Raw genomic sequence first — 24,347 nt, forward strand, 5'->3', positions numbered from 1 at the left:
TCATCAGCTTATTCTAGCTGCAAAAGAGTTTACTTAAGAGAGATGTTAACAGCATGCAGTTTACAGAAGCTCAGAAATTTCTAGATGTTCACAATGAAATTTGTCTTTGAACTAAGAAGTCTGATTGTCAGTTGCCCAATGGAAGACTTAACTATAAAGACAGAAAGAAGGAGAAAAAAAAAGACACCTTTTCCACCAATAAAAATATAGGAGGCTCCTGAAACCGCAGCTGAAGATGTCCCATGCCGTCATCACTACTCACGGCATTCGAATCAACATTTGGAGCTGTAAAAAGCTCTTAAATCAAGAGAAAACTGGAGAGAAAACAAGTCTCAGACACAGTCAACTGCTTTAACACAACTATGACTTGTACCACATGGATGCTTTGAAAATCACGCTGTACCCTACACGTACAGGTTTTAGCATCCGAGTTCATTTACTACATTGAAGTCAGAATGGATCTTTCACAGGCAACAGAGAGCTTTGTAAGAAACAAAGCTCATCAACTTGAAAGATGATACTAGTAAAGCTGACTATTCACTCATTCTGAGATCTATTATTCATGCACAGTTACATCTTCACCTTTCTCCTGTACAGCATTCCTCCAGCATGAGCTGAAGGATTTTTCCCTGCTCCCATTTTTGACAACTGCACAAGCAGTTAAATTTCCACAGTCAATTTCAAGAAGTTTCCTACCATCAAAGGCACAACTAGTAGATACAACAATGATTGCACAACGTGATATCTTTTAATTCATGAAGTGGGCAAAATTTGCCTTACAAAGTTCTGCTTACAGTTCTCAGCTAGTAAAAGAACCAGTGCTGTCCTAGTAGCATATGATGAGATTTATACTGCTACCTCAGAAGTGTAAAGTCTTCATAAAAAAACCCCACACCTTCATTTGCTATCTACATCTTCTACATTTTCACAACACCAGCCACAGTTACTAGAAGGAGAACTAATGAAACTGAGGTTTAAGGAGAGCAAGGAACAGAAGCAGAGAGGACTAGGTCAGGAGTTTTACTTCTCCTAAAGACTCCTATATGGGTAAAAATAAATACTATCTATGATCTAGGCAACTACTTAATCCAGATGGCATTTATACACAAACCTGATCAGCTGAAAATGCACCAAAAGAGTCATCAAAAAGAGCTGAGGGCCTCTGAGGGAAAATCTAAAAGGAGATTAGGATCCATAACATAAGAAAGAGAAATGTAAAGAACACTCAACGAATTAGCGTCTCTACAAACCTTCGGTCTCAGAGGCAGCATTTCTGAGTTGCTACTGAATCAACAGATACGCAAGAAGCCGCAAACACTTCTCCTTGCAGCACAGATTTTTATAAAGGAAGGTACAAAAAAAAAATCATTTTTTTATCTCAGAAGCCTCCCCAGGAATTTTTCACATGGTTCCTGTTTCATCACTGTATTAGGCTAGAACATGCTTCCCTACTTGAACAATCAATGGAGTCTACCACATGAAATCCTTTCCACAGCTCCCTAAAAGCACTACGTTGCACCACTTGCACGAGGAACAGCATCCAACTTCATTGTTATGGGCAAAATAATCCTTAGATGCAGAGTGTTTTAACACTAAAGCTATTTCCAACAAGATACTGTAAAAGGAACTTTTACTCAGGGTCCAAACCTCACTGAGGTTTTTCCTGTACCTCACATGACTACAAGCCCTTGAGAAAATGGCAGCTCCCTCATCACCCTCTCCTCCCAGGTTCATCAGCCTTTTGGAGACATGATGCAATAGTTACCAATTTTCTCTACCTTTTTAGGTGAGAAGACTCCAAGTGTTCCTCCATCTTCCCGAATGGCAACTCCCATTTCTGCCAACAGTGCCTCCCTGAGAGACAAAAGCAAGATATTTACCACTTTTTAGGCTTCTTAGACAGAATAAAGTCTAATCAAAGTCATGTAACGAAATACACTAGACTTTCAACCAGCCTATCCACTGACCATACAGGCAGGACTGTCACCACCTCATAACAACAGGGCAAGTTTCTAAACTTTAGTCCTAAGAGTTTATAGGCCTGCACAACATCAACAGCAAGAATCTTACAGAGATCTAACAGAATTTTACTGCAACAATGTCTCACAACATAAGTAAATTTTAGGACATTACATTCATTGCTTCTTTAACAAAGGTTAAAGTCTGTTGTAAATTTAAATATTTAATTTAGCTAAAAGGAGCTACTACTATTTGTTAATTTAAAAAGACTTAACTGGCTCTTCCTGATCTAATATAGAAAGTACTCTCCCCTTCTTAAGATATAAAAAGGATTGTATTGGCTCAAACTGTTCACGTAACACAGTATTCTTGGCTTTGACAAAGCACAACAGTGACCTGAACACAGAAGAGTAAGAAGATGGCAAATACTGTGATATTTTCCCCAAAGAATTCTCAGTCTCCAAATTCTTCCTAAGGAATTTCTAGAATTAATGGTGGCATTTCTTTTAAACAGTTACCCAAAGTGTTTTTATGGTTGTTTTCTGAGGTTGTCATCTTTTTTTCTAATTCAACTAGCATCATCAACATCATGCAGCAAAGACTTGCACAGCTTGCCTTTGTATTGTGACAGCTTCCTGTTTCAAATCCCTCCTTAGCTCTGTCAGTGAATAATCAATCTGTATCCACTTTCTTCATACCTCTCAGGATTTTAGGAACTGCTCAGTCACATTGTTTCCAGGCAAAGATGTCTCCCTCAGACATTTTGTAAGCTTTTAACATTCAAATAAGTAATGCTCTGTTTAGTTGTACTCACTTTCTGAAAATTATTAAGCATCTGTGTTGTTGCTCTAAGACACAATTGAAACCAAAGCTGGAAAGCTGGAGTTGTTGGAGAATGGTGGAAAGGGGAAAGAAAGAGACCAAGACTCCATGCTGCTTCACAGCAGAAGTTTAAGATGTTACCTGGAATTACAATGCTGAACTTCCAACTGTAGGAAATACAGGAAAGAATATGGCTTTCCTTCAGCATTGCCCCTACTCTTACATATAACACAAAGGTCAGAAGAATTATCACTAAGCAGTATTCTGCTGTTCCATTGCATTTGAACAGACTAACATCTTCCATTTTCCACACTTGTCTCTTTTCTAGCGACCATCCACATCTACAGCACTTGATTCCTGACCTTTCCATCCTAATGGCCTCAGTTTTCCTCAGCTTCTCTTCCCACGTTTCATTCAGCTCTGCAATAATCTTCTCAGATTCCTGTGTGAAAATCCCAGAAGTTGTTTTACAATTATTCTCCAAGTTCTTTACGTAATACACAAAGGAATTAAAGTTTTTGCTCAGTTCTAGACTTCAAATTAAATTTCTTTATAAAAAGCACTCTCAGCACATCAAAATTCTAAGTTGTTTTCCTTAATATTTAAAAGTGTATAGTTTGAAGGCAAGCTGAGAAGAAAAGACGACTTCATATCTAACAGCAATCAGACTTTAATTTGAACAACCTAAATTTTCAGGGGCAGAAGGAAGGTGGAGGGGGGTAGGGTGTTTGGTTTTTTTTAAGTCTGATTTACAGACATCATTGAGTAACTGGATGCCAAGGAACTGCAGAGACAACACCGCTATTTCCATGGCAACAGCGGGTTTCTAATAGGAAAGGGATACGCAGCATGTGTCTCAGCCCATTCCAATCCTTGTGGCAGTGTCTCATGGACGAGACATGAGAATGAAGCATAGATTCAACACAGCCAGCTCTCCCCACTCATCCACCCATGGAGATTGGGGGGGCTTTCATAAAAATTAAGAAATACTTCACTGTAATGCACTTTTGATGCGGTTCAATTCTATGCAGAATTGGGACAAGGCTGCTATTGTCTGGATAAAGCATGCTATTCTGTGTGCTTCACATTTTAATCTGTGGGGGCTGGGCAAGTACAACAGTGGCAGGATTATTCTTCCTCCTTTTTTCAACTTTGGGGTAATTTAGTTTTCTGAAAGCTGAATGCATTTGCTAGTCAGACTTTGTCCACTCTAGTGCTGACCAGGCCTGCTGAAATCTATACTTATGATCAAATTTTTCATCATTACCACTGCATCAGAGGACCTGTAAACAAGAACCAAGATTTTTTTTATAATTTACTTGTAGCTCCAGGCTACAATGAAACTTGAATAATCCTAAAATGAAAGGCTGTGCATGAATGCAGTTTCTAGCCCACCACAGTTAAGTGCCCTTTTTAAAGGGCATGTTGGTTTCAGACATCTTCCTATAGAAACAGAAGGATACTGGATGTATTTATCAAGGAAAGTTCTCCTGGGTTCACTCCTATTTAGCCCTGGTCAAGACCAAACTAACAGCCTCCTTAATCTACAGCGATACCTACCTTCAAACGTTCAATTGCCTCTTCTCCTCCAGGTGTTGACATGATTCTTTCCTGTATACTGGACACAGATGTTAAGCCCACCTGACTACTGAGAGAGCAGGAGGATGGAGATGCAGTGAGGGACCCCATGGAGGCTGTGGAAAAATTGCCAGGACGTTGATTCTCGGAGGCTAGCAAGTATCTATGTTTATTGTTCTGAAAATCTTTCAAATCTGGGAGAAAGACACACAGACAGAGGGAAGGCAGGAAGATGGGAAAAAGGAAAACAGGAAGAGGGAAGGAACAGGAAAAAGGAAAGGAAGGAAATACCAGTGTAAGAGGAAAGCATTTAAGCAGCAACAGGATAAGTTTTGTAATTTTTAGATGGCAGTTCTGAAACAAATCTTTTAATATTAGTACCCGTGAAAAAGATTACTCTGTTCAGACCCTGAGGATTATTAGTAAGGACTGCATCATAAACCTCTTCTGATCAAAAAAAGCTTGAAAAAAAATGAATTACACACTTGCCAAAAAATAAACCATCCTACTCCTAACTGAACATTAAACTAAGCACCATGGAGCTCAGAGCAGGAGCAGATTTCAGTTCCGGATGAGCTGGATGACAGTTTGGACTGAAGCCTGAATAGACACCAACCACTTAAACTCAGCAAAACATTCTCTTCCAGTCACCTTTAATCTAAAATAATGATTAAGTAAATCTTTACCACAGAAGTGGTTCTGCTGCTGAACCACCCAGACCACAAGGACACAGAACTACTCCTCCTCAAATTCCCACAGGAGAGTATGTAAATCACCTGTCAGTCCATGCCAGGGAGAAGAGAACAGGAGTTCACAATAACACCATTACGCTTCCTCTTGACCCTCCTTATCCGAAAAATGGAAATCTAAGACACCTGATCAGTGAAGTATCTGATAAAGCTCTCGCACTTCAGAAGGTGCTTTAAAGCTTTTTAGTCTTAGTTTAGAAAAGGAAGGCCTTAAAAAAAAAAAAAGCAACAAAAATTTAATAAGGCATCTTCTGTAGCCTGAAAGCCGGAGGCCTGAAAGGTGTCTCCTTGAAAGACAGAAAACAAGGAAAAAGTGCATGAATGATTCAAGAATGACTATCCAAAGGCAACTGATTTTAACCTGACTAATTTAAACCAAACGTAGCTTCTCAGATATGTCTGTAAAGCATATCCTCAGAATAATCACACACCAAAGATAATCTTCTAACATGGAAATATCAGTCAATTAAATAGTTCAGGTTTAATAATTTTGATGGTTTTAAATTCTATTTGAAAACCAAGTCTTTTAAAATAAGTATCCTTAGGAAAGAAACAGGTGAAACCAGACCTTGCAAGTTATAAACAAGGGCTCCACACTCACAAAAATGAGATGCTCACCCAGACACCGCACAAATTTCCATGTCCTCCTACATCTCCTCTACTCCTACCCTGAACAATTCTGCTATTGTCAGCTTTATGCCCTAGTTCACTCCACGTTCCACCTGCTGTTTCAGCCTCATAAAACTGATCAAGTCAGTTTGAAAACCACCATCTGCAAATACAGGAAGCAGGGGTGGAAGTTTCACAGAAGAAAAGGAGGTTAAGGAAAGGGAATGCCATCAGGATGAGGAAAGCAGGCATGACAGAGCAGGGAGGATGAAGTCTCTAAAGGCAAATAGACACATGCACTCCTGAAGACAAAGGAAGTGGCACTTGCAATAGGTTTCACAGTTGCCGTGACCACAGAGAACCAAAACCCTCAACGCCATGCACGCTCCGCCCGGAGGCTGCAGCTTTCACACGGATGACATACGCACACGCTGGAAGCGGCATCAGAACGTAAGACAAGGCCAGGATGAGTCTTTACACCACCAGTAGCTTTAATTTTAGGAAATTTCAGACAGATCTCTTCCAGTTGATATTGTTTGCGTGAGGGTGAAGACGACTGACTGAAACAGTTTAAAAAGTCTACCAACCCCAAATTTACACATAATACATTTCTCTTGCAATGGACTACATGTATTTCCCTTTCATGGAAGGAAACAGTAGAACAGAAATAAAAACGTTATTTGTTGACTGTTTGTAACCCCACTAAGTTAATCATCTGCAAACAAGTATTTGAGCTCAAATAAGAGACCTTCATTAGTATAAGATGTCCAGCTTTTTTGGTTTTTTAAAGAGACTACACAAAAATCAATAAATCTCAGTCTCCAGAAGGAACTGATAACACTTCATCTTAAGGTAATCAATTGACACATTTAAAACAAATACTTCTAGGTGGAAAAGAGATGTTAAAAGGCCAGGAAGCTAGATGAGCAGAAGCTGTTTCAACTGAGTAACTTGAGAAAGGTTTGAGAAAAAGATTTTCTAGCTCAAATCTAAACTGTTGGCTGTCATGAAAACAGACTAAAGAATTACCACTCTCCCTTCTATATTCTGCCAGAAAGAAAGCAATGAACATATGTTGCATTTTATACTTTGTGCTTTTTTTTTTTTAAACTGTCGACTCAATCTAAGAAATGCTGGTTAAGCTAGTTTCCATGAAGCTGCATTGCATTCCACAGTGAGTGTTCTGTCTGGGATTTCCCTGTGAGAAATGCTGGCATGCAAAGCTCAGTTAAAAGCTGACCCAGAGAAAGCAAGTTAAAAAGAGAACCACACAATACACACATTTGCCTCCACTTCCAGAGTATTCATCTCCCATTGGATCAACTGAAAGGAAGCAGGAGGGAAAATACAAGAAGGATCAAAATTGAAGGTTCACCAGTGACACAGGAAGGGAAGAGTAATATTACTTGATGTTCAAAGAAATAAAACACAATTTTCAGTAACACAGTGCTTTTTCAGTTTTCATTTCGAACCAAAAACTAGACTGTATCAAGCATGAAAACACCTGCCTTTCATTGTCTTCTGGCCCCATTCTTTTGCAAACAAGTAAACAAAAATGTAAATACATGTTACACATCTTTAAGTAGTCTGTGACTAAGTCAGGATTTCTGCTTCACAGGTGGATAAGCTCTGACAAATCAGAAACTGGTGCAACATTCACTTTTTTATTACGTCAAAGAATCTTTTAATCCACTGGAATACATTCTATGTTTTTATGGGCACCTTCTTCACTAGGAATTAAATCACTGTTCATGTTACAGAAGCATGTAGCAGCTAAAATTTTTGTTCATTTGCCTAGTTTGGAATGATGACAAGGAAATAAAGCACCAGAACACACTTGTGCTTGAAATAAGAGGTTGCTGGCAAAGCAAATCAGTATTACATTGCTCTGCCAACCTAAACCAAAATCTCGCCCCAAAAGAATTCATTATTTATTCACAAACAGCTGTTTCATAGCTAGTTATTTTGAGATGACAAATGCTTTGTCACTCAGGACACTGTCTAACAGGAGTTAGTCATCATTTTCTTTGCTGAGCAATGATGGCATTGAAGCCAGGTATCAACTAATCACCCTAACCCTTTAAGGAGGAAGAAAAGATGTTTTCTCTCTCAGTATGAAAGTTTCTTTATCTCAACTATCCTTTCATTGGCAGCTAGACAAAAAGCCCTCTACAACTCACCAGGGCAACTCCGGAATGCCTAAGTTCTGTTATACAAAATAATTTCTACAGTAACAAGAAACGCAATCTCCATGCTTCCCCTTGAGTTTGAAGGTGGCCTGTCACCTCTAGACAATCTATCCTAGGATTCTCTGTAAAGACAAAAGAGGCTATCATTTCTAAAACCTATCACTTCTAAAACCATGTTCAAAACTTCCTATCAGCACCTATATTTAACTTCCAATGTTTTAAACCCCTTTCTCTCCCTCTGCAAGAGAAGCCAACCTCAAGATGGTAAGGTTTGTTTAATCCACTTACTGTCAATAATATCTCCCAGCCCTTGGGCTCGCAGGAGATCCTTAAGCCTTGTCACCTCCTCCTTCAGCTCACGCACCAGCTTGGCATTGGGATCTTCATTGATAACAGCATTGCATTTAATCTGTTTTGCACGATCAGCATATCTGGAACCAGACCAAAACAAGGAAAGCTTGCAATGAACATGTAAGTGCTTATACACAAGGCAGGAATGCAGCAATATAGGAGACAGTTAGCTTGCTGCTCTATGTCAGAGGAGAATCCTGGATTATAGTAAATCATGCATTTGAATTAATGTTTAATACAGGGTATTGCTGCAATAAAAAAAGACATGTCCTATTCAAGATGGATTAACAACATGTACAACAGATAACACGCTTTTTTTCCTTTTCTTTATGCAGTGATTTGAAGCCTCAGCTTGACTAATGTGCTCAATTTTAAGGACCACCCTGGGAACGAACATACGAACATGAGAAAATGAGTTTTATTTTCCAAGTTAAGAGTAGGCAATAAAACCCTAGCTCCCTATTCACATACAATAGATTAGTTTTCCTCTTTCAGGGTAACTGAGTTCTTGCCAGTATAGAGTCTTCCTCCCCACAGATTTTCTCGAAGCGTAATAACCCAAAGGTCTGAAGGATAGAATGTGGCCGTTAGAGCCAACAGCTACCCAAATCCATCCCCAATAAAACCAAAGTACCTTAAAGTGCTCAAAGTTTCATCATAGTTTATGTCTGCTGGACTCAAAGCAGCAACCATCGCAGTTCTGGAGTTACCACCTACAATGAACAGACAAGATTTTAGATGAAACTACAGTGCAAAAATCTATGCGTTAATTACCTACTAAGCATCAGTATTTTCATTAAATTATAAAATTCAACTATATTCTACATTACTAAGGAACATACCAAAGTGATAAGACAGACAGTTTTGACTTCAACAAAAGGTGGAACTACATGATTCAGATTTCACTACTAAAAATAATTGTCTCAGACTTGATACAAATTTAAGTGAGTTAAAAGCAATCAGAAAACTTAGTGAGAATTTCTTTCCATATTGGCACAGGTAAATCAGACATACCCAGATTTTCTCGAAGCAGCCATGTTAGCACAGAATCCCTGTATGGTATAAAGTCTGTCTTCTTCTTCTTTTTACTCTACAAAGAAAGAATACACTACTGAAAAACAGACACCAAAAAGAAAATTAATATTTAAGTCATAAAAATACCAGTATAGGTATTAAAAAAGCCATGACAGCATACACATATGCTGCTATCTAAACAGAAGGGTGGTCCATCCTCAGTTGTACAAGTGATTACTGAGTTTCCTATTAGATAACTTGCAACATATCCAAACATCTAAACAGATGATGACAAGCAGTTCAGAGAATTCCCCGGATGCACTACCCTCAGAAAGGCTTTTCTGTGTATGAAGAGTATCTTTGTGACATTTAAATTCTGTGTTCTAACACCATTCCAAGAGAATTTAAGTAGCACATCTTACTCATTCAGGGGAAGATTAACTTTTCCTTTGCTAGAAAAATTACAGCTTTTTAGAGCAGTCAAAAGTCTATTACAGGAGACTGCACAGCTACCGAGACACAGGTGCACATGTGAAAGGACAACCACCCAATCTTCCTGTGTTTCTGTAAGCAGTTATTGGGAAGCTTGAGGATAGAAAAGATCAAAGTTCCTGGACACTGAAATTAGAAGTATGAGTAAAAAGGGGGTGGCTTGGGGATGGTAGTTTTTTCTGTGTTTGTTCTTTTTTTAAATTTAAAAAGAAAAACCATAGAGACTACTCAAACCAAAGCACAAGGCCACAAAGATGGGTGACCAAATATTTAAGTACTCTGTCCCCAAATCAGCAATGACAAATGTAGAACTTCCACACAAGAGAAGAGGCCTTCTCAGCATCTTTGGCAGACTTCCTTCCAAATTTCATGATCAAGGCTTTCCCTAGCTTCTTTATTTGCTCTAAAAGAAACAATGATCAACTTCAAAAGGTCTATAACAGAATGTGAATCTTGGGTCATCTATTTACTTACGAGAATACTCAGTAGGCAAACATCTTGCTTCAAGAGATGCCAAAAGTTTAATTCTATGCAACATTTAACACAGGATATGGCTTTGCCATAAAAGGCCTGATTATAATTTGTGTGAAACTCCTCTTAGCACTCAAGAGGTGCTTAAAATGTGAGTGTTGGTCTTACAATAGCTCTATTGTCCCTTGCCAAAGGTGAGTAACCTTACAATGGACAAGTAAAATTACTAAGGGCAGGTAAGCTTCAGATGCTAAAGCTGAAAACTGGAACTATCACCTACAATCCATCACATGGGGTAAAGAAAAAAGCATGGAGAACAGAAGCATGAAAGCAAAGGCAAAGTTATCTCTACTAAAAGTAAATATTGCGAAAGTCAGTCACCAAATCAGGAACAGGGATGTTAATTAAAAGATTATTCCTAAGTACACACTTAAATATGCACATCTCATTAATTTATCCCAACCTTAGAACATTTCTAAATTTTACTACTGTTAATTCTCAGGTTTCATGACCATAATTTATAGTCACAGGAATTTCTCAAAGACCTGACATAAAAGATCCCTGCTCTTTGATTCCAAAACGAAGAGAATAAAATCTTACACTTAGGTAAAAAAAGACAACATCCACTACTAATCAGATCATCATACCTTGCTGGTGCAGTTATCCTAATATGAGAGCATTAAAGAAAGAGGAAGAAGATACAAGATGATACAAGATTTATATATAATTTCCATGTTATCTTGGATACTATTTTCTTTTCTTGAGAACCCCAATGAATGAGAACAGTTATCATTAAAAAAAATAAAAATCTAAAAAGCACTACAGCATATTCAACCTGTCCAACCTGTGAAGAACTCACTTTTTAAAAAGGAATAGGAATATTTTTTTTTTTTTCAAATAGTAGTTGAGTATACAAGTAAAAGACAAAGTGCTTTTCTAAACCTACAACATTATGTTTGGATAAACATGCTCATGCAACTCTGCACGTTTTTAAGTCTTGCTATTACAAAAAAAGCCAGTCATAATCAAATTACTACACTGGCATTTCTAAAATTTTTAACATCAAAGCTGCAGTTAGTTTTCCAAAATTATTCATTCAAATAAAAATAAAATTACGGCTCTGCAGAACTGAAAGCTTGCTACATGAACGTGTCTTCTACACAAGTGCAGGCTTCTTTTGCAAGGCTTCTTCACAGCTAAATAAACCAATGCTTCAATCTCTCAACAAATAAAGTTTCTACCAGCCTGTGTGATGCTCACAGAACACCATCAACACTATTCATCTATCAGAATAGACACAGATAACGTGGCTGAGAACGCCAGGCCAAGTGCAGTGGCTGACTCTGCTGCACACCATGGCTTGTTACTGTCTCAGTCTCACTCGCTATGGAAAGGTTGTCACAGGTAAGCAAATGCTGCACTTACCACTTCGGCCAACGCTGAAATAACTTTGCCCAGAGTTGTGAGAGACTTGTTTATATTTGCTCCTTCCTGAGAAAACAGAATTCAGTATTATATAGTAATTAAAACTGCTCAACCATGAATCTCTGTAGACTGAATGAGCCAAACGTCACATCCATGATCAGGTGCCAGGGGGAAGTCTTTGTTTTTGCAACTATTTTTTCCATTCTTATAATAGCAATCATTTCTTTTCCTTATTATTTGTCAAGCAAAGACTCCACATGATGCTTGTGCACACACTTCCCTTTCCTTCCACATACATCAATGGCCCAGTACCTTTAATCGGGTTCCTTTGGCACCAGTTGAATCAGCTCGCTCACTCCCAGCCAGATCCACAAGACTAATCTTGCTGACCTGAAGAGAGAAAGCACATTAACAACAAGGATTAGTTCTTGGTGAACGAGAGAAAGAACAAAACTTCCAAGAATTCTATGGCACGAGAAGAACTCTACTGTCTAAGAAGTTACTGTAGTGTGCTTACAACTACAGTTAAACAAAGTTTCCACAACCAATTAGCTCAGTGCTGTTATCTTATGGATAAGAAGTGTCTGGGATGATGCTGTTTTAAGTACCAGCATACTCTACCTAAAAAGAGAGAAAGAGGTCTCACATGAACAGAGCAGAACAGCAGTCAAAAGAAATTAGGCAGTACTGCTACAGACAACACAAGAATCTCAAAGGAACAGAAACTTCATGTTTCATCCTGACTCTAGTGGCACCAGCAATAAAGCACTAACCTAACTCAAGCTACAGACTGCATGTCAGTTAATGATAATCTTACAGGGTGGGGAGGAAATGTCTTCAATCCATAATTTTTTTCAGATCTATCCACAGTAGTCAGCTCAGAAACACAAAACATTACCTGTACTTTCAGCTACTTTTGCATGCAGAACCTCTGTTTCTGACCAATAAAGGCCAGAAAACTGTTCCATGCTAAACTGTGTACCTCCTGCAAATTCCAGAAAGTGCCTAAGTCTCACATCCCAATTCCTGTGCCTAAAGAAAAGAACTAACGAGGCAAATATTTTGCACTGACAAGCAAAACCACAGAAAGTTCTGGGAACAAGACTGGGGAAGATTATTTCATACATCCCTCTCCACAGAACCTAGACCTTAAGGCCTTATTTTTCGCACATCTATATATTCTTCTCCTGCACAAATTGTGTAGTTGTTTTTAGAATTATAATCAAACAAAATCCTGTAAGAAATAAAAGGGCTCTGTCAAGGCACACAGCAAGTTCACCCTTAAACAGAACATCAGAAAAAACAATTCTCATTTTCTCATCATTTTGCCAGTAAGAATAAGTCACCACAGGGAAGATTGGTGAAAAACAGTCAGAAAGCCACTTATCTGTAACATACCTTCTCTGTGGAAAGATCAGTTTCTGTGTCATGTTTCTTCTGAGTAAAGACAATTGTAAACACAGCATGAGAGCGGCTGCTGGTTTCGTTCATGTTGGTAGCTGCCACAGTCCTAAAACATGAACAGACACAGACATGTTTAAAAACAAGAGCCTCTATTCTGCAAGTACAACTACCTGCAGGGTTCAATGCAGCTGTAGAGGAATAAGGCCAAGAGGTTGTACAGTTGATGTTCTGCCCTGTAACCAACACCAAGCCACACCAAATACCATTAACAAACCCTTTGATGTTTCACTCCTGAATTACTCCTATCTTCATCACAGTTTGAACTGAGCTTCCTCAATTTGTGTACTCAAGACTACCTCACACCCAAACAGCCAAGAAAACATGAGTGACATTTATGTCAGTCTTTCCCACACGTTGTGAAAGAGAGCCTACAGCTGACACGAAAACAACTGCTAATGAACCAGAACCTAAAGCTAGAACGTCAACTTTAGTCTTGACCACTTGAATGAAAGAAGAGGAGACTGTTCACACGCTTGTTTTTACCAACATAGTGATGCAGTGCACACTGAAGGCAGAACTAAAAGCCAGTATAACTATTTACATACTTCATCCCAATCCATTCCAAGCTTTAAATATCTACACTGTGATTTGCAGCACTGTTTCACCACACAAATCAATTTCAGTCTTTTAATAGCACTGATCAGTGCAGATTTCAACCATACTCCTCATGTCACATGAGTTTTTCTAAAAGCAACAATGCATCACAGAAGTTATTTTAAATTTGCTGCTATATGCCACATATCCTCACAACAGAGATAAAACATCTAACACGCCACCATCACTAACCTGGCTTTGTTCCCAGCATCCATGAGGTCTGCGATGTCTGTGTAAGACGTGACTGCTAACTTGGACAGGTCTTCCACATATGGCCCAAGCAGAGGATGTTCTCGCACTCGCAGATTCCCTTTGTTTTTTGGGTTCAACAAGTCTCTGACTCTCTCACAGTAAATCTCCATGTAACTCACCTGAAAACAGGAATTTGCACAGACAATTGAGTGATTCTTAAGGCTTCTTCTGCAAGCAGCTCTGCAGCATTTCAGAGTGCTACTGGTAGGAACTCTCCCATTCCACTGCAGGAAAGCTGCAGGTGGGTGTCTCAGTTCACGTCACAGCTTGAGACAATGACAGAAGGGAAGAAGAGTCACTAGTCTCATGCATCAGATCTCCAACATAAGCTGCAGGCCCTGCACCCATGTATAGATCCCTCAACCGTTTCAAAAAACATTGGTGCTTAAAAATCACACGCTTCAGTTTACAATCATTTTAACAGTTTTAATATGACACAGCAGCAAAGCTATCTTTCTAAAGAGGCAAACAAGACAGATGGTAAAAGGAGTCTGCTTACAAGGAATCTCTCTTATGAGCCTCCAAAACAAACTTAGAGAAAAAAAAAATTCCTTTGTGTGCAGAAGCAGCTTTCTAAGCTGTACCCATGTCCTGCTGTATTCCTGAGTCATCAGTACAACTATTCAAACTACAGCAATCTTAAATCTGCACACTTTGAAATCAATTATAAAGTTAAGATTATTTTGTAATGCACTCTTTAATGTTTATGTTTCTTACGGCACTAGGCTTATCCTAGTCCAACAGGTAACTAGCAGCTGCAGCAGTCAAGATATTAAAGAGACAGCAAGTTATTCACTTTCATTCTGTGGAAAGATTACAGATGTAAGCAGCAGTTTTAGAAATTCAGATACTGAAGATATCTTTTTGTTTAAGTGCAATTCAGCAAAATGAATTCTATATTCAAAACAGATCCAATACGCTGTTTATACATTTCCATCACTATTTCTAGCTTGCTGTCTCTCTTCTCCGCTTATTTGTCAGATGTTCATTCTTTTGGATTTCCATTAAAAGAGAGACTATTTCTCTCTCTCTCTCACATGCACAAATCTATGCTTGGAGACGTAATCAAAACCATAAACAAGTACCAAATAGAAAAAACATCCTGAAAACACAGGAATCTTGTCATTCACAAATCCTAAACGTGATATTCCTATGGTATCCAAGCATTAAGTCATCAAACGTTAATAGATTACAAGTAAATGAAGCATTAAAATGGGCAGATTCAAAGTCACAGAACTAGTCATTTTCCAGTTCTGTAATTTGGAAGCAGTAAGGACTGGAGTTCACATTTATTAATAACGATCACATTTCACTTCTGCCAGCTTTTTGGTCTTCCTTTCTTTCCAAGTCTGCAACACATTTCATGTCAAGCCATTAAAACTGACTGGGGCAAAAAAAAAAAACCAGTAAAAGAAAGAAATATTGTTTCTGCCAAGCAGCTGCTTTTATTTTTGTTTTGGAGCAGGGCAAGGATTCAAGACAAAGAGAAATGGTGTAGTATGGTAGCGTACAAAAACCACTTTCTAAACATAAACCAACCTATGTAAGGATAATAATTAAGAAAAGTACTGACCAATTTCTCACGTATGCACAACTTAAACAATTTTTTCTGTAAACCAACCTTACTATCGGATGTCAGGTAAGACTGCGTGACTAAGCTATGCTAGACAAGTCCTGTAGAGAAATAGGGTATAAATAATTACTACAGCAAATGACAAGAAACATGTAGCCTTCCATCCAGTAGCCACAAAAAAAAAAAAAAAAAAAAAATCTGTAAATGCATCTTTAGGCTTTCAGCCCATCATTTTCTTTCAGAATTGCTACACAGGCAAAGGTATACCAATTTTCTGGTGGGGAAAAAACGTTCCAGAAAGGCTTTCTTTAATTTGACTCACATAGGAAACAGAAAAGAAACAAAGCTAAAAAAAAAAATCATCATTTTAATGCTACATCAGTAATGCAGCACCTAACCTCAGTTTGACGTTCAGCACACACAGGTATTTTTTCATCCCTCACCATACTCACCTCTACAGAATATGACATTTCTTCATTGCTATTGTCATTGATTTTCTCAAACAGTTCTTCACATAGCTAGAGAAGAGATCAAACCCAAGTCAGGAATTAGCCTTTACCGCGTAGTAACAAGTAACTACTACAACACAGCATTAAACTGGCTTTAGAGTGAGGGCACAACCACACAACCTCACTGGGAAGATACTTAATTTCAATTCTACATAACTATCAATCTTATTTTATGTAGTATCTCAACAATTGTTCCAGGTTTAACCAATTCTGTGCTCGAAAATTACAAAGAGTCTGTAATAACTGAAATCGGAAGTAATAATTTTAGAAATGAATTATTAAAATCCTTAATCCTCTCCTAGTCTCATAAAAAAACAGTCTGTTTACTCAGTGTGCTGAAGTTGCAGGATTCAGATTTAAATCAATAGGCAGACATTATTTCAAAGTTTGATAACAGTATCTTCATATGAAGGATACTTCAACCATCAGTGGTCTACTGCTGCAAGAGCGCTTCTCTACAAGTAACTGAAATTAGACCCTTAATTAAGATAAGAAAGGAAGAAGAAATCAACAGCGAACAAGCCATGGATATGTATTTGGAGATTAAAAAGCATAGGTACAGGGAGGAATAAGAATAGAAAGAGGTTTCTGGAACAAATGTCAACAAGCCACTGTATAAAAAATAAACATATTATGAAGAATACAGGCAATTTTGAATAATTCAGTCAACACATGGTTAAAGTATAAAGTTTCACACTAGGGACTAGCAGATAGGCAAATTTACCCACATGTAAGAACTCAATGTCAACAACCCATATTATTGAGAACAAGATTGTGCTGTACCTTCTGAGTATGTCACAAGAAAGAGAACAGATTCTACAAGGTCTCCCTGAAGAGATAACTGATTTTGTACCTTTACGAGAAGGCCTCCCAGTAAAACTGGAGGGAAATTATTTTGTTTTAAAACTGTAGTAGATAAGAGGAGTATTATTAAATCTAAAGGAGGATCAGTAAGTTGGGGTTTTTTTAGGACAATGTTTAATTTATATGTATTTGAGATTTCAGAAAAACAAATAGGAATATCAAGATTACAACAAAAAAATTTTCCACAAAGTTGCTGTCACAGATTCTTAACTCATTTCACCTATTACACTGCTTCTGTAATAAAACCAAAACGCTTGAAAAAACAATTGAAAACAAAAACAAAACAAAAAAAAAATTGTTTTTTCAAAACAATTGAAAAAAACGAGTAATAGAGGGAAAATTACTTAGAATGCTTTTTTTCCTCCAGTAGATTTCTTTCAATTCAGAAGTAAGCTGTGGTTCTCTTAACTGTTGTTGCAATATAAAGAGCACAATCAGCAAGCATCTGTCTGAATATGCTATAAAAAAAAAACAAAAACAAATCCCCTTTCTTGGTTCTGTTCTACCTGGGGGATTATGCCCGCTTGGCTCTCCTCCTGCTTGCCCATCATTGTGTAGGATTTCCCAGCTCCAGTTTGTCCATAGGCAAAAATGCACACATTGTAGCCCTCGAAGGCATGCAGCAACATTTCCTTCCCAATATCATTGTACACACGGCTCTGAGACGCAAAGCAGGGATCTTCCGGCTGAGAAGACATGAAAACAGCACAAATACAGTCTAATTCTATCATTCAAGTCACATTTCAAAAAGCAACTGTTGTTTTTTTTTTTCTACTTCTGTCTTACGGGTCAAATCCTTAAGCAGAGGCAAACGTAGCACATTTTTACACACAGCTTTTTCCCCAGGCAGTACCAGCTGGAGGAGAATGACAGTGACAACCCTTGCAGCAGGACCACTGCATGGATGCTGGGGAAACAGTCTGCACAAAGAAACCAACCAGTTCTGGTTTGTTACACTACTGGAAACATTTCACGCAAAATCACCAACAACCAACAATCAGGGTGTTTGGGAGGGAAGCATGGGGAGAAAATCAGAAGCAGAGTTCAGAGAGTGAACACAAATGAATAAAGGCCTGGAAGCTACAAAAATCCGACAGTGGCTGGTCTTGATACGGGCTCTGAAGGGTAGCAGGGGAAAAGATAAGCAAAAGTTGCTTAGGTTTATTTTGTTGGAGTTTTTTTAAGATTAAAAGAGTGTAAAAAAAATCATTAATATAACAGCTGCAAGAAAACCTTGGTCCATTTCCACTGTCTAATCCAATCCAAGTTTCTATTTACAACCTCACTGGTGACTACAAAATCCCTAATTATGTCAATACATACTTCAAATTAGCAAGTAGCTGAACCAGTCAGGGACAATGTATCAGAACATTTTTCTATGGCTAAACTCAAAGTTAGCAATAAAACGGAAATATAACATTAAAAAAAAAGAAGGTACTTTAAAGCAATTTAGTCGAGTGATAAAACAAAAACTGTACCGCAGGTGCATCCCGTTGTAAAAATCTGCATAAGGAGAAGAAAGCAAGTTATCACCTTCAAACATTTGAAAAGTCTGTCATGTTTTGAAACAAGGCACTGCTGCACGTGCCACGAAAATAAAATTAAATCACAAGTTAAAGATGCACAAAAGAATACACTTGCCAGATCTCAAGGCAAACACAGAATCTGTTCAAAATAAAACTTCATTCATTGCAGAAATTAATTCTTTAAGTAGTATGTTTCAGGCACTGTACTGATCAGACTCCAACATCCAGTCACAAGAGGCAATCCAAGATGCTGCCCCAGGGATGGTACGGGATACAAAAAATACTGACAGAAAGCTGGATTCAGTGTCTATGCTCTTTTTTCTGATGTCTTCTCTTGATCATTTAGGAAAGTCCTTGGTAAATAAACTGGAAAAAATTACCATACTAATTATCTATGCAGATGGTTTATGTTGCCCAAACCAGAAGAGACTGCACAGATAACACACCACAGAAAGTTTATTTTGCAGGAGTATGTCACTACACTGCATGTGATTATGTTCTCCTCAATCTAGCCTTCTCTCGCTTCCCGAAATGTTGGATTTTAACATTACTTGCTCCTGAAATCAGGACAAATTTAGCTGTGCTAACATTCCAATGCTGAAATCAAGGTTTTATCAGACCACTTCTTTTCCTTGATGCTACTTATCGGCTTGTTTTCAGGAATTATGTTCGTAATGTCCCTCTGACTGATCCTGTAATCTACTTGCATGGGTGCTCTGGAAGATCGAGTGAAAGAGCTGCACAAATCCAAGTTTTTCATCATGAAAACAATCTTGTTGGCCACAGATTGGGCTCAGAAATATTTAGTCTTATTTGCACCATTCAAGTTACTAAAATTAGAGAAATGCATTATCTCTTCTTTATTTTTCGAGAAAATAAAGCAGGGGAGGGGTAGATGGCAGAACACCACAGTTCTGCTGTAGAACAATTACTGGAAGTCAGTAAGACCTTAGCACTTATTCGCAGGAGGGTGGGGCAGAGGAGCTAGATGAGAGTTTATTGCTTTTGCAGCTATAGGAAACATGGATCACTACTCTTGTCTGTTCCAGACATGCCAAGGGAAACCAGATCACGTCTCTCCTTGAACTGTAAGAACATGAGCAACTTTCACTTGTGTAAGAGCAAAACTGAATTGACGGTGGTTCACACACACCCTTAAAATACTTAGAACAGAACACTGTTGAATGGAGAATGTTTTAAGTAATCTTTCAGATAACCACAACTTGTGATCAAACTCCAGGAGCTTCACTTTCTGCTCTCCCCCAAACAGGACAAGACAACCCACAACAACAAGCTTTTAACCTGAAGGAGGGTGAGAGAGACAGCACAGAAACATCTGGCAGGGACGGCATGATCAGCAGAAGAGAATGCAGTTAAATCAAGCCAGTTGACAAAAAAGAAAAATATCATTTTATTTATTTATCACTTAACTTTCATAAGTGAAAGAACTTACCGATGTGTGGGACCAGTAAGAGTAGTCAAAGCTGAAGGACTTTGGTGCTTCCTTAGGATTCTTTGGGTTGATAATACCTACAGGAAATAAAATTCAAACTCTTAGCTACCTTGACATACAGGAGCATAATTAATGAGCCTGCTGACACTCAACTTAACCTGTGAATCTGAGTATTCAGAGTTGCCACACTGCACAGGAGTAATAAGATTGAAGACTCAAGCTTCCTACCACTGTGTTTCTGTAGGCCTCATTTGAAATAAACCAAGGAAAAAAATTCCTAGGAGGAATGCTGCTGCTAAAGAAAATTCTGCTGGACAGAAAGCCAGAAGGTGGTCATCCTGGTACCTTGGCTTTTAGAATGGGACAGGCTTTTAGGAGTTGAGGGATGTTAGCAAGCAAGCAGATGCAAACCACAAAGAGTTCAGGAATCCCTGGTCATGTCACAGCAGCAGAACTCAAGGCTATTTTGAAATACACGTTACACAGTACAAGAGCTCACTGCAGAAAGATTTTCTTTAAGAAGCTAAGTATTTTCAGGGCATTGAAGAAAATAATACGAAAAAGTTGGATCTACAGACATTTCAGGGATTATCTGCATAGTTTATTTCAATGGTTTTTTTACAGGCACAAAGCCTACAGACAGATTTTTTAATAGGACTGACATTAATTGAACCAACCAAATTACTGGTAAATGTTCTTACTGTATACAGCCACTGAATCCCACAGTGACTCCCAACCAACTTACGTACTTTTTCTCTTTGGAACTTCTGTATAATATACAACAGCCCTATGATGAAGTTCACACACACAAAAACCCAGAAAGAAAAAGTGCTTGTGTATAGTTCCTGTGTTATAGCATTTAAAAGTCCCATTCAAAAAGGTGACCTCCAACTGCCTTTTCAGCTCTTGCAATCTTGACTTCATTTTCTTTCCAAGGTATTCATGTAAAAGAAACTAAGGATCTTCAGGTAAGTCACTGAACAGTTTACAAATACCAGAATAAACATACTTTGAAACAAACAAACTAAAAACCCACAAAAACCCCCCACAAAATCCACAAACTTGTACATTTGTAAATTACATGCTCTGTTCCTTTTCTCAGATCCTCTAATTCTTTCAGAATTTGACTCACACATGCACATTCCCGACAATTAATGAAAGCTCTTCCAGATACCTTTTAGGTTGTTGGGTTTGGTGTTTTATGTTTTGTGGTGGTGGGTTTTTTTCTTTCCCAGCAACAAAACAGCTTCCTGTAACTCTTGCCTGGCAGGGCGTAACACACACTGGATTCAGCTGTCATTTTAATGGTATATGGAATGTTTGGAGTTTCTGTATTCCAAGGAGGGCAATTTGTAAGCACAGCTCTTGCTGCAGAAGTGAATTTCTAGTGCTTTCTTCTTTTCAATACCACAGTGCTGGAAATACTTAAATCTGTTATTTCCAGCAGCTGTTTGTAATACCATCTGTGCAAGGATTCCGAAAAGGCATACTCTTGAGGGTATCAAAATTAGATAAACCATCTCAGATTTACATATATCCATCTGCACCTAAAGCAGCAATCTGCCTTTGGGGGTGATCCACTAATTATGATGCATGCAAGCAACAAAATCTACAAAGACAAAAGCTATACAAAGGTGGTGACAGTCTTCCTGGGAATGATCTACATCCTGATCCCAGTCATCCTAAACAAAGGATGATTATTTCTCACATATTCATACCAGTTAGGCTATGCTTTGAGAGATGAGGGCTTCTCTCTTTCCTTCTGTAATCAATAAAAATCGCAACACCCACATCTCTTACCATTTCAAACATAAACTTCATGTCGTATTGCACTGAAATCCCCGAAAATGTGGTTACAGAATCTCCATTAAAATTAAATCGCTTCTCTATCAGATGCTGTGACCCTGAGCAGGCCTGTTCTCCAAAATCAGCGTGGAGGAAAGGCCACTGTCTGAATTACAAACAGCAACAGTTGCTACTCTACTTCTCGTGGCCAATTCCGTTTCACTTGGACGCACCTTGTGCTGACATTCTTGCCTTATAGAAGCTGACAGACTTGCAAAGCCAATGAATAACATGCCCTGCACCAGTACAGTATCAAATGGCAAAAATGCTTGTGGCTTTGGATGGCAACACGAGCATCAACACATAACAAACTGGTAACCTAAGCAATCATACACTGCTTTAGTATCCCTCTACTGGTTTTGACCAAACGGCAGTACATCCACAGCACACACTATTAAACCAGTTCTAGAGGTGAACAAATAACAAATCGCCAAAGACAACTCCCCTGCCCCAAACTTAAATCAGTTCTCTCCTTTCAGTATCATCTAGAGTGCTACAATTCAACAACTTCTCATTTCTCATTCAATCATTTAACATCAAAGCTCTGAAAGGCAAAGAAGTCATGTCTTGTACCCAGAAGGTACCCAAAAAAGCAGTACAAATAAAAACCATTTCTGCAACAGTTCAATGTAACAGTTATTTACCTCATGACATGATTGATTTGTCTCTGCTTAGAATCTACAGTGAACTAGCAAGTATTCATCAGTTTTCTCTTTTCCATTTTTATATTGCTGTTTATAAGTAAAAAGGACATTTCTCTTGGCCAAGGCAAAGCTGCACTTGGTCTTGCCAAGGAAAAAAGAGTTAAACTGCCTTCTAAGATTCTACTGTGTCAGAAACAGAAAATGGAACAAGCAGCATAAATTTCCATATTATCCAAAACCAGGTTTGACATGAAAATACACACTTCCCATTAATTTTTTTTTTAAAAAAAACACACTAAAAATCTCTAGGAAAAGTCCATCGCTTCCAAAAAGAAAGCAAAGAAGCCAAATGTTTAATCAGAATAGCTGGTTTTTCCACTCAGCTCGCGGTGCATAAAGGCACGTTGACCACCCAGGAAAGACAAGATCTCCAGCTATGCAACAGGCTCAGTGCCTGGAAGGGCACTGCAAGCTTGCTGTTACAGCTTCGGCCTGCTGGCTTCTACCTTACATTCGACCCGTCACATACGTGAACAGTAAACTTCAGGCTCCACGATTTATGCAAGTGGTTCCACCCTGCCCCATCTTTTTAAACCATTTTTTAATATTATTTTCTTAGATAGGCTTTCCTCAGTGCCGTCACACTAAGTTCCATGTTCAGCTCACTGTTTTGACAACCACCTTCTAGGATGCAAGCTTTTGCAAAGCGTATCTTGAGGAGCATATCAGGAAAGGCAGATTAATGTGCAAGAAGGCAGCTCTGTCAGAGGTTGGGAATGCAGCTGCCTGGCCAAAACCTTCCACTGCAACAGAAACTGGTCAGAGAAAACCTCCTGGCTGCCAAGAACTCTACATGCTGTCCCTCACTACTGTCATCGAGTCACAGCCTTTTCTCTCCACTTCTAGTCCAAGCCTGAAGTCTATTTATTCCCATTCCTGTTTCTCACAGAGTCTACATCCTCCATTTTCAGAATCACTGACTTAACAGAATTCTCAATCTGTCTACAAATGAATCCAGCAGAGCTGACTGATTGAGAAAATATAAGATTATGATCTCAATGGATTTCAATAGGAACAAAACCCTCTTCATTTGGAAAACTGAGCACCAGATGGGTAGCTCCTAGCGTCAGTCCTGTCTGATGTCGTCCAACTTTGAACCAAGTGATCAGGTTCACAATAATTTGAGATAAGACACCTGAAAGAAGATGATGAGGCAGCTAAGAAACCAGGAATTCAAACTGAACTGACTGACCTAACTTGAAGGTATCTACTGCACCAAGCATCTTCTTTGGAGGGACAAGCAAATCCATGAAATCTAGCTACTTTTCAAGTAAGGAAATGGCTATTTCTGAAGAAATTTAAAGACTTCTTATAACACAGGTAAGCTTTATCCTAAAAATTCGTATGCGAAATTGCAAAAAACAAGCATGACCATGCAGAAATTCGACTGAGTGGGCAACATTGATTTTATGTACCGTGTTATTCAGCAAGCTGTGCTTCCAGCTGAACAAGGAAACAAATAGAATTTTAAAAAGAGGACTGTTTCCAGTGTCTCCAATACCCAGAACACCACTAAAAGCTTTTCAGTTATTTTGTTTGTTTTTTAAACCATGCAAGGCCAAGATGAATTGTGCTAGTAAATCACGAAATAGGTCGTCATCTATCTCCTCTCACCACAGCAGACTCAGGGCATGGTAAGCAAGCTAATAGTTTAATTACAGAGCCTCAGGAAATGGGAAAGGCAGTAAGGCAGACCATCACAGCAGGAACACATTAATGGCCTTTTTATCTTACAGAATAAATTTGTTTATCTGCTATTTCAAAGGTCCAATGTGGCAATTAACTTTTCTGTTTGCAAACTGACACTAAGGCTTTGTGCTGCAGCTATAATTAGTTACCATCAGCATGGCACCGTAGCAACTTTCAATGTTGAAGTCAGCCTAAGCAGCCAGTTTCTGAGAAAC

General features: G+C 38.5%; 1 protein-coding gene across 6 annotated transcripts in view; it reads right to left on the reverse strand.

The window, feature by feature from the left end:
• KIF1B (kinesin family member 1B) overlaps positions 1 to 24,347 on the reverse strand; it is an 85,765-nt gene that overhangs the window by 49,202 nt on the left and 12,216 nt on the right. For 4 of the 6 annotated variants that reach the window (XM_086625540.1, XM_086625538.1, XM_086625541.1 and 1 more), the window contains exons 2-16: positions 19,895 to 19,971; positions 17,422 to 17,601; positions 15,995 to 16,060; positions 13,910 to 14,088; positions 13,058 to 13,169; positions 11,972 to 12,049; positions 11,660 to 11,725; positions 10,882 to 10,899; positions 9,272 to 9,347; positions 8,892 to 8,970; positions 8,195 to 8,337; positions 6,999 to 7,040; positions 4,342 to 4,553; positions 3,144 to 3,223; positions 1,779 to 1,854 (exon numbers count right to left, since the gene is read on the reverse strand). In XM_086625540.1, the coding sequence (XP_086481666.1) occupies positions 1,779 to 1,854; positions 3,144 to 3,223; positions 4,342 to 4,553; positions 6,999 to 7,040; positions 8,195 to 8,337; positions 8,892 to 8,970; positions 9,272 to 9,347; positions 10,882 to 10,899; positions 11,660 to 11,725; positions 11,972 to 12,049; positions 13,058 to 13,169; positions 13,910 to 14,088; positions 15,995 to 16,060; positions 17,422 to 17,601; positions 19,895 to 19,971 (1,484 nt within the window). The remainder of the gene's footprint in view (positions 1 to 1,778; positions 1,855 to 3,143; positions 3,224 to 4,341; positions 4,554 to 6,998; positions 7,041 to 8,194; positions 8,338 to 8,891; positions 8,971 to 9,271; positions 9,348 to 10,881; positions 10,900 to 11,659; positions 11,726 to 11,971; positions 12,050 to 13,057; positions 13,170 to 13,909; positions 14,089 to 15,994; positions 16,061 to 17,421; positions 17,602 to 19,894; positions 19,972 to 24,347) is intronic. The other 2 variants (XM_086625542.1, XM_009979640.2) reach the window with 1 other exon arrangement.

Source organism: Tauraco erythrolophus, chromosome 23, assembly GCF_009769465.1.
Source record: "Tauraco erythrolophus isolate bTauEry1 chromosome 23, bTauEry1.pri, whole genome shotgun sequence".
In the NCBI taxonomy this organism is placed as follows: Eukaryota; Metazoa; Chordata; class Aves; order Musophagiformes; family Musophagidae; genus Tauraco; species Tauraco erythrolophus.